The 15,148-nt window shown below is 40.4% G+C and overlaps 1 protein-coding gene across 1 annotated transcript in view; it reads right to left on the bottom strand.

Moving 5' to 3' along the window:
* LOC147684533 (extracellular calcium-sensing receptor-like) overlaps window positions 1-13,338 on the bottom strand; it is a 67,738-nt gene extending 54,400 nt beyond the window's left edge. Inside the window, exons 1-2 of the mRNA XM_086939693.1 lie at window positions 13,205-13,338; window positions 2,086-2,377 (exon numbers count right to left, since the gene is read on the bottom strand). Coding sequence (XP_086795819.1) covers window positions 2,086-2,377; window positions 13,205-13,338 — 426 coding nt within the window. The remainder of the gene's footprint in view (window positions 1-2,085; window positions 2,378-13,204) is intronic.
* Window positions 13,339-15,148: the final 1,810 nt, after the last annotated feature.

The raw sequence follows: 15,148 nt of genomic DNA, 5'->3' as shown, positions 1-15,148 counted from the left end.
CAGAAATTTTGGGGACCAGCTTTTCAAGATGTTTGTTATTCTTTTGTAATGAGATTGATTCATTATGCTTAAGGCATTCATGCAGATCATCATGAATTCAATACTGAGGTACTTTAAAAATGTGTTTTGCCAAAATAGGCCAGACATGCCTAGTACTTCTTTGCTCCCCATATATTATTCAAGGGCATCACTTCAGATGTATCTTTATTTAATGTATATCCTGATACTCGTGAATAAGCTTCAATAGTTTTTGTCAAGGCATGAATAGAGGATACAGTTTGGTAAATTACCATATATCTTTCACGTATGCTGCTGCTTAACTGTAAGATCACCAAATGTAACACTTGCAATGCCCTTGTTGTCGATTATGGCCTGTAATAAAGGGTGAAAGTGGATAGCCTTGCCTCATACCCTGTTTTGGGTCAAAATTGTACCACTGAGTCTGGCTCAAGCTTCAGGCTGAGTGTATAAGGTATTAACCATTTTAATAAAGTCTTCTCCTAGGTCAAATTTGTTTAGAACTGCCAGAATATCGTGATAAGTGCATTTTTGGCTTCAATTGCTATAGCAACTACAGGGGAAGTGGACAGCAAGGCTTTTTCCAAAACATGGCAAAACAACCTAATGTTATCACTGGACAGTCTATTTCTAATGAATCCTACTTTGGTGGGGTGAATTAGTTTAGGAATCATTTTATCCAACCGTGTGGCAAGAACTTTGGCATAGATTTTGCAATCTATATAAATCAATGATATCGGCCTGCAATTTTTGGTAAATGAAAGCTATTTACCTTCCTTTGGAATGACAAAAATAACTGCTTCTGCAGGTGTGCCTGTAATTTCTACTTTGGAGAAAACTTACTGATATAAGTCGAAAGAAATGGAGACTTTTGTTCTGGCAAAAGACTGACTTTAGTAAATCTGGGTTGTGCATCAACATACATGGGTGGGTGGACAGGATCCCCCATGCTTCACAAATAGAACGCCTCCCGGCTCAAAGTAGTGCATGGCAGTTCTATGTATTGCCTTTTTTTCCTTTTTTGTTTTACAAAGTCACACAAATCGGGCTTTGCGTGGCTTAGTAAATCCAGAAATACATTTTGCTTCAGGCTGCATCTAAAAAGTGATGCAACCCAAATACAAAATGTTAATAAATCTGGACTCTATTGATGTATTAACAAGAAGACCTCTTCTATTCAGAGTGAGAGTAGAAAGAGACCCATATCCATGTTTCCATTGACTGGTTGGCTGTGAGTCTGAGGAGCAATTGGTGGTGTTTTAAGGTGTACTTTGCTTAATGAAGGATGTGTCATGATGAAATAATTCTCTGCAAGTCTGTAGTATGCTTCTATCTGCTCTGCTTTGGTCCCAAAGTCACTTCAACATGTTTGCCCAATCTTACCTTGTTTTTGTTCTTGTCACCTATTGTTGTTTTTCCAAAGGAGTGCAATGATTTGTGTTTTGCTTTCCTTGTGTTATATGTGTCCCATCTCCACTAAGAGAGCAATGCTCCATGGAATATTCCTAGGTCACTTAGAGTGCCTATCTACTAGTTACACCGGTTAAGACCAGAGGCTGAACAGGGAAGTATACACTTATGGTGGGCATCATGTAGAAACGTACTAGTAACTGAATCTCATGTTTTCTGAACCTAAACTAATGAGTAAATAAAAAAGCTACCTGTTTGTACTGTGGAATCCAGTCTATTAACGGAATATAAGATACTTCGCAACACTACACAACTCTCTCATACCATCACAATTTTATCTGCAAAAGAGGTTTCACAAGTAGGTTTGGTTCACCCGAATAGAAGAATGATAGTTGCAATAAAACAAAATGTTCCTTAATGACAAGCAAATCAGATCACTGTAATCAACGTTGAAATCTGGAATTGGAAATGGTATAAAATGCTCCCTTGTTCAATCCAAATCTTTACCCTTGGAATCTTCATAGCTCCGGGTTATTGACCAATCATCAGATCTTGCACTAATTGTTATGATTTCATGCAGGTTATTCAGGATCTATTCAGATTATGTCTAACATCATTTCTAAATATGGCTTCGTACTTCTTTTGAATATTTTGTACCTGGGGAAACCAGCTAACTCCCAGTATTCTGGCCATAGGAAGCGCTTCTGCCGATGGGCCATCTCCAATGAAACCAGCCAGCTTTGGGTAGGAACGACAGCTATAGTTGGGGATTGTCTCCTTTACATTAGAAAGCTGCTGCAAGGTCCCATCAATAGCCCCCAATTCAGAGAAACAAGAATCATGAATCTGAAATCCCAGGGTGGTGTTAGGCAGAAGTGTAGGACTGCTATTGATTTCATTGATAGCAAACTTCATGGCAAGGATGCTTTGGTAAAATATTGTATTGATCCTGGACATAGAAATACATTGTTCAAGAAAACATTAGTGAATTCAACAGTGATTCATAGTCATAGACACATCTTTTATTTTCACAATGTCATGGGGGGTCATAATATTAGCAAAACACTCATTCTACCTTGAGCAGGGGATGACAAAACAATGTTAAAGAACATGCAGAAGGAACGGCAATATATTCTCTAAGGAACTTAAAGTGGTTGACTTTCAAGCACCCAAAAAATGTCCTGTCAGCAAAGCATGGGATTTACAGATATCATACTTAATTGATCACTTTATAGCTTCAATTAGCATAATCAGCAAGACGAACTCTCTAAAATGAGTGACTACTAGTGTCTTTTGGAACACCGCAGGATTTACCCTCTCCCCATTATATTGAACTTCAATTTTCAATCTCCATGATTACTCATTAGATCTTCTCCCCCAAAGGCTACGCTTAAGAACCTTTACTGGAACTGGATACTGACCCAACGGAGTACTAACTGCTCATTGGGAAGACTCACAGAGGATTTCCTGAAATTCAAGGACCTACCAATTCGGGAACTCTATTTAGACATCATTGAGAAACCATTTGATAGGGTCCTTTACTTTAAATTTAGAACAGGAACTCTTCCTCTGCGTGCTTTCACATCCCGGTGGAAACCACCAACTCAAACTACAGAGTTCTGCCCTGTGTGCATATCCAGACCAGAGTCAGTGACACACTTTTTGTTTGAATGCCACGAGTATGCCCTACCAAGAAGGAAATGGCTCAAGCACTTGTGCCGCCAACTGGGGACCAAGTGCCATGAGGAGGCTTTACGCATTCTAATGTCAGACTGCCGCACCTTGTATGTTTGTACTCTTGCTAAGTTCCTTTCATGGGCTTGGATTATTAGAACTAAAAGGCTTAAAGCAATTGTTTAATTCCTTTTTAACTAACTATTTATGAAATGTTTTTTTATACGAAAACTGAAACTTTTTTAACCAATTGTACTTAAATCGATGTACTTTCCTTCCCCCTTTTCTCACTTTTTACTCAAATGAACCTATGTATTTTATTGTGTAGCTTTTATGATAACTTTTGTATCGAAATAAAGCCTTTTTGACTTGACTTGATTACTCATTCTAAACACAGAACCAAAATCCAAGAATACACTAATGACTTTCAAATGTATCTGAAAATTATGGGACTTGTCATTCTCCAAGACGGGTTGTTTTTTTCCTATGTCAAACAGAACTGAACCTTAAAATAATTCACTTTGCCAACACTGAACACGTTTGGATACAGGAATGGCTATCAAAAATGAAGCTAATATCCGATCTTCCAAAAACAAAAGTTAAACCACAGTTCTCAACACAATCTGAGACAATCCAGCACCAGTTCTCACTCTTGTGAGAAATAACACCTTACTTCATCGAAAGAGACCCAAACCCCCATCTAAATACAGTCTCAAAACCTCCATCTAAATATAGTCTCAATGGAGTCTGAATACATTCCAACCCCTTTTGCAAGCTCATGTTTGCACGTGGTTCAGAATTTCAAGTTGTGCAGACTATTTAGCCCAGTTGTGAAAGGCAGAATTTATCGAACCTGATAAATTCCCAACTCAGCAGTATATTACTTTAGCAGGTGTGACATGTGCCATATACACCCTGCTGGAGTGCCATGCCATGTAGTCAGGTGCCATATCTTCTTCCTTTCAGATAAGTGGAGTTCCTTAAATGCTGCTCCCTCTGAAACATCAAGCACTTAACCCAAAGCTGCCCTGCACATCATATATTGGCTAAAGAAAGTTTGAATAAATATGACCAAATGAATCCCCCCTTACATATATCACCTTACTTCTTCTTCAGACCTGCAGGACCTACTACATTGCCTTCAAGACAGTCTCAGAAAACTCATAAGACTTTCTTAAACAGAATTAGTCATCAATAATTTGAGAAAGATAAAAAAAAGCAAAGGGTGAAAATCAGGGCTTCTGAAAATATGTGGAAGGATCAGATGAAGTAATCATTAAATAGGAAGTGAGCCTTGAGATGGATATAGGGTATTTACTTCCAAAGAGGTAATGTTGCCATTCTTTGGATCTTTTTTACAAGACCCTTGCACCACCGGTGAGTCACTTTTCCCCATGTTAAAAGTGATGTATCGATGGCGCAATGGGCTTGTAAATAAAGCCCTTTGTTTTGTTCAATGGCCCTGAATTTCTGAGACAAGTACGCCACAGGATCTAACTGTCCTGAATAAACATCTCTTTGCGAGAATATAGCCCTAATTGCTTCATCTGAGTAGGAGTGACCAGCCAGCCTAACTTTGCAGTAGGTCCCGCTATGTTCTTCTCCACAGCAGCAAATTCTGTTCAGAGGCTCCTCTCTGGAAAGACATCTGGCCCTCATGAGGCCCTCATCTGCTACAGCCTGAAGCTTCATTGCACTAGAGAATCTTGACTTTTAAAAAAGTGGCAAAATCCAGACGTAGAAATCTTCATTGCAACATCATCCAGCTGTTCCGCTATGACAAAGCCTCCTCCTCAAACACAAACAGCTACCAAAATTATATGTAGTCACATCCATGCTCTAACCAAACAATAAAAACTCAATTTACTAGAATATGTAGATAAATATATTTTTTTATTGTTTTATCAGGCCCCCAAAATTGCCGACAGCCTCACCATTGATTTTCAAACCCCAAGTACAATGGTGAGCAGCGTACATGTATTGGTTGTCAAGCATTAAATAATATTACATGTTAAGAATTGTTACCGTATACCACTCGTCTCAGTCTCATTGAACCAAGAACACTAAGCCAAAATTTACCCCAAACTGGATCTCAGTGTCATCTGTCATCTGGTCAGAATCAGGGCTAGTGATGAGTTGAAGGCCGCGTTCTGTACCCGCTTATCCTTGTACAAGTATTGTGTCATTTCTTTTGGGCTTTGTAATGCGGCAGAAGCCTTTCAATTTAATTGATGTTTTGCAAGTGTATTTACATCAATTTGTCTTCATGCCAATAGATGACATTTACTCTTAGTTTGGAAGGAGAATATCTAATACATGTCAATACCATTTTGAACACTTTGCACCAGCATGGGCTTTTCTGTAACTACACAAGTGTGAGTTGCATGCCACTGAGATCAAATTCCTCAGTTTTATCTTTACTCAACAAGGGAAAATTATGATAGAAAGTAAAATTAAAAGCAATACAAATGTTGGCCAACCTCAAAAAATCTAAAGGAAATTCACAAGTATTTGGGGTTTGCAGACATCTATCTCTAGTTCCTTCACAACTTCTCCGCAACAGTAACTTTGATTACTAAGCTACTGCATATGAATACCAACTTAATCGGGACTCCAGTAGCTGAACAAGTTTTTGCACGTTAAAAAAGGCCTTCACGACTGCTCCCATTCTAGCTCATCCAGACATAGAAAGGCTGTTCATTGTAGAAGCAGATGAAGCAATCAGCGCTATATTCTAGCAGAGAGATGTTAATTCAGGGCAGTTACGTCCTGTGGCGTACTTGTCCCAGAAATTCAGTGCCACTAAACAAAACAACACAATTACATGAAAAAGAGCTTCTGGCAATTTGCACTGTCTTTAAAGAATGGCAACATTACCTCCTTGCAAGTATATATCCAACTATGGTGTTCACTGATAACCTCAATCTACAATTTTTAAGATATGCTAGGGCTTTAACACCATGGCAATTCTGATGGTCACTCTTCTTTGCTGAATTAAAATTAATTGTGACATTCTGATCAGGGTCAACGAGATGAAGAGGGTAACATCTAGAAATCACTGGACCTTTCATCTATACTACTATTATAAAGAGAGAACTTGCACCTTTAGGCAAGGTAAACTCGGGAACCACAGCGCCAATCTACACACCCAATACACCGCTGAAATCGGCAGGGTGTGTAGATGGTTATAAGCTAGATAAATGTAAAAATTAACTGGTATTTACAATATTTATATTTTTTTTTAAAAGTAGTCCCCCCCCAAAGTAGCGCCGGCCGCGACGTGCGTGCTCACGTCAGCACGGGGAGGAGAGGCACAGGATGCTGCGATGGTCCCGCTAATCACAGGCACTTCAAACACTCCCTGCACTGCACTCGGAAATGCCTGGAGAACAAAGTCCCACCGCGGGTCAGAGGTCAGGGGGCGACGGAAGATCCGAGCTCGGATGATTATGCGGTGTTGAAAACCCTCTCCATAAACGAGCCTTCCCCAGGGACTCATAAGAGGAAACAGCTGTCTGAAGGGCTGGCTCGGCCCCATTATCTGGGCCCTGTGGCTACACGTGCTGTTGTTTACACCGAGGTGAACATGCCCTGGTGCAGATGTTTCTGTATGAGGGGTGCGGTCCATAACGCAAAGCCGTGTGCTGCTGGAAATTGTTGCGAGTTCAAGGAAAGAATTTAAGTATACCTTGAAGGTAATTGTAAGCCTTTCACTGTTGGCGTGGGACTTTCTTTTGAGGATCCGTCCTAAAGCTAGGGGGTTTCTACTCAAAATAAACTATTTTATTGAGAATGCATTTTATATCTGTCTCATGCATATTTTTTATTTAAACACAGGCACTTAAATACCGAGCTATTGTGCATTGCCCCTCTTCACAGGTACGGTGGCGTAGTCAGTTTATCATGGGTCTCAGTGCACGGAGGAAATAGCCCCCCTGGCTGCTGTTTGAAATATGGAATACTCTAACAATCAGGGGGCCCATCAGGTCTGTGGGTCCCGGTGCCACTGCACCTGCTGCACCCATGGAAGCTACACCCCTGCCTGCTCAGCTATCACTGCCAATGACCTTGGTAGCAGACATCTAATGATTTGTAAAGAATCAGATCTCTTTGTTTTTTGGGGAGGGAATCTAAACCGCGGGCCATGTGGTACAAAAACAAAGCTTTCCTTTTAAACTGAGGATGTACAGAGAGCCTGCCTGCCCCCTGGAACGAGGACGCCTGTAAACTGGCGACTCACAAAACGTCTGCAAATCTGTCCCTGCAGGTTTACTCCCTCAAGAGGACGCAGACTTAAATCTTTCGTGAAATCACAAATGTTTGTGAGAGTTCTCCTGGCTACCTGGAACAGGTTCAGGGGTCAGGCATTTGGTGAAATTCATTTTCCGTGCCGGTGAAGCCAGGTCCTAATGTTATGTGTTTTCAAAGGGGAAAAAAATGTTCCCATGAAGAAATCCCCTGAAGAAAACCTCAACCCGTTTTGGGGGAATTCCCTTCCCATTCCCACGATGGAAAATAGTTTACTCCTGCTCTACAGGGGTAAATCTCTGCCTATTTCCAGGCTCTAAATGGGTCATGGACACGAATACCTGCAAACTCGCGAGTTCAAATTTCCCACGCTGATTCCTGCCCTGAGATGTCCTCTCCACGCCTATGAGAGTGTACTTACTCATGTGTAGAATTATGCGGTAAATCCTTCAATGACAACAAATTCCCCTCTGAGAATTACAAAATTGAATTTTAAATACTCAAAAGGCGAATCATTTAACTTGAACTTTCATATGCAAATAGTTTTGTGAATTTGGCCACCATTGGTTAAAAGTAAGATTCTCATAGGGGCTTTATCCAATCACAGACCTGCATTTAGATGAGGAGAACTGTTACTCTTTTCTGATGCAATCTGGCGCTATTAATGCCAGCGAAGCAGGAAGCTGGATGTGATGGAAAAGTGGGCAGGTAGCAAAACATGCTCTGGACTTGACAAGAGCTCAACGGGTCCCATGTTCTGTGTCACATCCGGCAAAGTGTTATCTTCCAAAAGCCAAGACTGGATGACGGTGTCACTGGACATTGACCATTTTGCACATAGACTGAGCTGTCCCTCCTGCTCTCTTCCAGCCTTTGTCAAGATTCTAGGATTTATATGAGAAAAGCCCAAAATGTTGAAAATATGGGAAATGTGGCTCTATGAGAACTTCAGCAGAAACTTGCAAAAAAGCATTGGCCATTTCTGTTCTTTGAGAATGACATACTATTCCAAACTGAATAGATTTTGTGTATGTAAGAATATCTCTGTGCACTTGAGGGGTTTGCCGGGATCAGTTGAGCCGGAGCATATTTTTATTGCGCCTGGGTGTATGATGATAGCGCCTGGGTGAATGATGGCTGAGTCTTGGCATATAATGATCTAGCATGGACATGAAATGGTTGACCTTGGGCAACTGAGGTTTTGATTTGGTATCTGATGGCTGTAACTGGGCCTACAAGATTGTACTTGCACATGTGAGTTTATCTATATCTATACTACTATTAGAAAGAGAGAACTTGCACCTTTAGGCAAGGTAAACTCGGGAACCACAGCGCCAATCTACACACCCGATACACCGTTGAAATCGGCAGGGTGTGTAGATGGTCATAGGCTTTAAAAAATTAAACTTTATATAAAAAGTTACATTTTTACAAAAAGTAGTTCCCCCAAAGTAGCGCCGGCCGTGACTGTGCGTCGTCACGTCAGGAGCAGGGGAGGAGCAGCGTCCCAGGTGCGGCGGACATGGCACGCAGGTGAGGAGCGGTGAAGTGAGGCCAGCGGCGGAGTGGAGAGGCGGATATGGCGCGGGGAGGAGCGGCGGCGGACAGGTGGTGAGTGGCAGAGCGGCGCACCGGAGAAATATGGACCGGCGGTGTGAGCAGCAGAGGCAAGGTAAGAATCCGGGGCAGCCAGGGTCGGGGCGGGCGGGGCACGGGCTGCTGGGGAATGTCAGGGCAGGCGGGGGTAGGGGAAGCCAGCATTTCAGGTTTGCGTGCTCTCCCGCCCCGGCCCCCGCCCGCCACAACATTGTCCGGGACACAGACAATGTCGTGGCGGGCGGGGGCCTGGGCGGGAGAGCACGCAAACCTGAAATGCAGCCCCCAGCCCCCTTCTACCCCAGGCAACGCTGGGGCGGGCTGCTAGTACATGATATAATCCTCTCACTTGATAGGAGTCTACACCAATGTAGTACAAACCTTCATAGATGACATCAAAAATGTCCCCTCTTTAGTAGATCTTGAAGCAAGGGTTGCTTCAAGGGAGGATCAAAGCATTTAAGAAGGATTACCTATTTAAGGGTCCAAGCTATATGCACCTACCCCCCCTTTATGCTTGGTGTCACCAGACTCCCATGTTAGGGCATCCAGGAAGGACATAGACTCAGAAAATAGTATTAAGAAATTTTTGGTGGTCCCAAAGACCCACAATGTGATTGAATATGTAACTACTTGTGACATTTGTACCCAAGCCAAGGCAGATCGATCAAAGTCTAGGGGGCTCTTGCTACTTTTACCCACTCTCTCAAGCATGCTTGGGATATTTCAGCAGATTTAACTGTGGGACTTCCTTCCAGAATTAATGTAGTGTTATTATGTTGGTCCTAGATCGATTGACCAAGATGGCTCACTTCAACCCATGCAAGGATTCCCCACAGCGTCTCAGATAACTCAAATGATGATAAAGCATGTAGTCAAGCTTCATTGACTTTCTTGAACTATTACTTCAGACAGAGGGTCCAGCTTACTTTCCGCTTTTGGAAAACTTGGTGTTGTCATTTAGGAATTCAATTGTGTCTTTCCACCAGCTTTCACCCTCAAAGTGACAGTCAAACAGAGAGTTATGACCAACTTATCAAACATTATTTCCAGTGTTTCGCCCAAGACGCCCCCAAGTCTTGGAAAGCCAAACTTTTGTTTGTGGAATTTGTTTACAATGTGGTACAATCTTGTGTGATGTAAAACAAGTAGTGTCATTTGAATTCATAACTGTATGATGTTCGATTTTCTTTGGCATTTGTCAATATTGTTGTTGAGAAATGAGAGTTTTATGTATTGCTGGTATTGATAACTGTTCATGGCAATAGTTCAATGGATCATGTTATTAGCAGTGCCATAGGTATGTTCCGGTGACACTAGTGTTTTAGAAAGAGTCCAGTTATAGTAGTGTTGAAGTCTTCGGTGTAACTCTTTTCTTGCAGGTCTCCTTCTCAGTAGTCCGATTCCTAATTTCCCTTCCTTTTGCCCAGCTACACTTACACTATGGAAATTCCAACCGGAGTTGGAGCTGCTGGAAAGTGGGCTTTGGAAAGTACTGTTTCTGAGGATCTCTCGACCTGACACTGGTAACATGTAGTACCACATACTAAGAACTTACAAGTAAATTAAATGTGCAAAATATGGGTAGACTAACTTTACCATGCTTTAAGGAGAGAGCAAACACATTCTAGCACTGGTTAGCAGTAGTAAAGTTCACAGAGTCCTGAAACCAACAAAAGAAATCCAGAAAACAGGAGGGGTGAAAGCAAAATGTGTGGGGGGTGATCCTGCATAGAAGGCCAGATCCAAGAAAGTGATACAGTTATTGGTCCGGAAAAATATTTTGGGATTGGTAAGTAACATATTTTATGTATGTGCAGCAGCACCATCCCGTACGGTAGCAGAAGAATGGGTTTTACATGTGCACACTTTACATGGTGCTCCCTCAGTACATGTACAAAAAATAGGCCTATGTAATAGATAAAGATGTAATCACTTTATTCTCAAATAAAAGAAACACTATTAGCTTTTAAGTTGCGCAGAAGTGCTGGATCTGATAATGTTCCAGTAACCTCTATTAAGACTAATTTTGATTGGAAAACAGTAAACCTTAAGCTTTTATTTCAGTGGACATCAGAAACGGGTAATATCCCTGAAACCTGGAGGGGTTCTCTAATAACACCATTATTAAAGAAAGGTGATGGAGATTCCTCGCAAGTAATACGCTAATCAGCCTTTTAGATATTTTTGTGAAGATATTTTCTGAAACCCTGCTCTCCATCCTTGAGGATTGGGTTATGGGGAGTAATCTTTTGCCCCAAGAACAGAGAGGTTTTCCCCTATTGATCATTGGTCTGCCTTGTGGTCAATTATAAAGACTCAATTGAAAGAAACCAGAAATAGAGGGAGTCTACAGGGTAAACTGTTATCCTGGAAAATACAGAGGGGTTTACTAAATTTATTTCAAGCTCTGCATACATCGAATTGGACCCGAGTTGAAATGTACCCTTCTGGGCGACTCACTGAAAAGACTTATAAAGGCAATGGACTGTGCCAACGGTATGTTCTAACCCTCATTTTTTTCAAACTATATGTGTACTTTAAATACCTCAAATTCCTTTTCACCAAAAATGGGAGGAACCCACATATTAGACTACGCAGTCTAAAGGGTCTCCAAAAGAAGAGGATTGTATGACAGACCATTTAAAGGGAAAAATGGAAACAGGTAAGTTTAGTTTTTGGGAATAGAGGGTCTTATTAGAGCTGTTTTTTCAAATAACATGAGAGTAGAGGAAGTTAAAATACAAGCTTAAACTCCCATTAGATTGCAGTGTAAATAAGTTATGCCAGATTTGCTGGCTTGAAGGACAAATTAGCAAGAAAAAATTAACACAGGTTATTTTGAAGCTCACAAATAACATCAAAAGTACTTTTTGTCTTCAGGATCTTTTGGGAGTTCGGTCCATTTGCACATAAAAAGAAGGTGTTTTGATACTGTCCATGTGAAATTATATGGGGAATCGTGAAGTGATTCCATCCCTTTTTGATTTGCCAGACCCATTTCTTCTTCATGAAATTTTAAAATATAAATTAGGATGGAACCCTCTAATTTGGGTCTCATGTCTGGCTATAACAGTTAATGAAAAGGGAGGCTTTTGTATATGACCTTTAAAGATGAAGTGTACCATTGTCTATGTTTTAATTGATTGCCCTCAAATTTTTAACATGCATCTACATTTTTTGTCTTAAAATATGGGGTACATTTTATTAAATATGCGATTTCAAGATGTTACAGTTGGTTTGGAAGATGTATTGTGATCTGTGGAGAATTTAGGGCCAGATGTATGACCATTCCATTTTTGCGGATGGCAAAGTGCAATTTTTGCGACTCGCAAATCAGAATATACTAATGTGTCTCAGACACATTTAGTGACTCCCAATGGGGTCGCAAGTGACCTATCGCCGCAATTTTCATGAGGCAGGTTGCAATTTGCGGCCCATTGGGAATGGGAAATAATACAGGGATGATGGCCTGCTGGTGACAGCAGACCACTATGTCTGTGTTCGCTTTTTAAATAAAGCAACTTATTTTTTTCAAATGCTGCCTGTTTTCCTTAAAGGAAAATAGGATGTATTTAAAAGAAAAAAATGAAAAGTGTTCTTTTAATTTTTTAAGGGCAGGCAGAGGTCTCGGGGACCCCTGCCTTCTCTTAAAAATAGTTTTGCTGCCAAACACAAAGGGGAAGGGGTCCCCTGGGGACCCCATCCTGTTTGCAACTGGCTTACCACCTACCCAAAGTGGGTAGTAACTGAGATTGTTTTGCAACCATATTTGCGGTTGCAAAACAATCATAAATCCCCCTGTGACTCGCTATTAGGAAGGGACGCCCTTGGCATGCCCTTTCCTAATAGGAATTCGCAAACCCTATTTTGGGAGTTGGTAATAGGTTACTGACTCTCAAAGTTGGGTTTGTACAAGCTACAACGCTCTTTCCTGGTCGCAAACAGATGATTTTTTTTTGCAACCACTAAAAACTGTTGTACACCTGGCCCCTAGATACATATAACCTAAACTGAATATTGGTATGCTAATGAATTTTGTAACTGTGTATTGGTTTTATGGACAAGTGTCTGAAGCAACATATATGTTACCTATCAATCTCACTAGTCACCTTTTTACTTTTTATTTCCCTCTCTTCTCCTATCCCATACCTGTGGTGCCAGGAGACCGTCGAGTGGTAGATGCACTCTTTCATGTTGGACATATCATAACATTCAATGAAAGAAGAAATGACTCTACAAAAGGAGATATAGTTACCTTTCACAGCGTCTAGGAGGAGGGGGCTCAGCAAATGTGGTTGGAGGGTAAATAGTATCCTGGTGAATAGTAGCTAGAATTCCCAAAATCACATCTCCCTCTTTAGAAAACATATCTGTGCTTCGTTTGGACATCCTGCAGTGGGGTTTTGAGTGTTCACCTCCAAAAGTGTCCGACCACAAAAGTGCCAGCATCATCAGGTGTGCCAGAAGCATTCCAAGGTGCAGTACTTGGTGTGTATCAGGTGTTCACTGCATGAGGATGAAACTGGGGCTAGAAAAGAAAAACTGGAGTCATTGTGCAATGGTTAACTATTCCTAATCACACATTCATCAACAGCAAAAGCAGTTAAGGAGGTATGCACGATAGAATGCATGTTGTATAAATTAGCACAAACTGCATTTGTGACCATATTACCAAGATCCACATTCAAGAAGTGATTTCAAATTGATCCTGCTCTGGGATTTTTTGTACTGTTTGCACCAGTTTCTCTCTAGTGGTAGTAACATCTGCATACCTCTTTGTTGGACTTAGCACTCTCTGGAGGGACATCTACAAACTTTTTTCTTTCACTCCTGTTTTCTGAATTTTGTTTACCACTGCTAAAAGTACTACAATACGTGTGCTCTCTCCTTCAAACATGGAAACAATTTCATACACCCAATTGGCGCTTTAAATTTACTGATAAGTCTCTAGTAAAGTGGTACTACTTGTACCCAGGGCCTGTACATGAAATGCTACGAATGTCTGACATAATATCGACAGACAGAATATTGAAATACAAAAATATCGGCACAAAAATATCGAAATCAAAAATATCGGAGTCATATCTTCATAAAGGTAAGTACAAAAATATCAAAAAATTAATATCGTCGTACAAAAATATCGAAATTAAAAATATCGTTTTTTTAATGGATTAATAATAATGTAAAAATAATTTTAAAATACATATAATTTTACAAATATTAAATAAAAATATTAAAACAAAATTAAAACTAATACATATACATTTAAAATAAATAAAACACTTAATAATTTAATGTAATTTTATTTTTTTTAATTTCATTAAACTGATTTAATGTAAATTTATTTTATTTTTACCCTGTACGCCTGTACCCCAAAAACCCCAAACTGACCCTGAACCCTAAAAATATCCCTGTACCCCAAAAACCCAAAACTGACCCTGAACCCTAAAAATATCCCTGTACCCCAAAAACCCAAAACTGACCCTGAACCCTAAAAATACCCCTTTACCAAAAAACTGAAAACTGACCCTGAATTCAAAAAATACCCCTTTACCCAAGAACTGAAAACTGACCCTGAACCCAAAAATACCCCTTTACCCAAGAACTGAAAACTGACCCTGAACCCTAAAAATACCCCTTTACCCAAAAACTGAAAACTGACCCTGAACCCTAAAAATAACCCTTTACCCAAAAACTAAAAACTGACCCTGAACCCTAAAAATACCCCTTTACCCAAGAACTGAAAACTGACCCTGAACCCTAAAAATACCCCTTTACCCAAAAACTGAAAACTGACCCTGAACCCTAAAAATACCCCTTTACCCAAAAACTGAAAACTGACCCTGAACCCTAAAAATACCCCTTTACCCAAGAACTGAAAACTGACCCTGAACCTTAAAAATACCCCTTTACCCAAAAACTGAAAACTGACCCTGAACCCTAAAAATACCCCTTTACCCAAAAACTGAAAACTGACCCTGAACCCTAAAAATACCCCTTTACCCAAAAACTGAAAACTGACCCTGAACCCTAAAAATACCCCTTTACCCAAAAACTGAAAACTGACCCTGAACCCTAAAAATACCCCTTTACCCAAGAACTGAAAACTGACCCTGAACCCTACAAATACTCCTTTACCCAAAATTAATTAATAATATTTAATTACCAATTAATTATTAATTCACAATAACAATAAAGT

This window comes from Lissotriton vulgaris, chromosome 10 (genome assembly GCF_964263255.1).
Source record: "Lissotriton vulgaris chromosome 10, aLisVul1.2, whole genome shotgun sequence".
In the NCBI taxonomy this organism is placed as follows: Eukaryota; Metazoa; Chordata; class Amphibia; order Caudata; family Salamandridae; genus Lissotriton; species Lissotriton vulgaris.
This window is presented reverse-complemented; position numbering and strand designations above follow the sequence as displayed.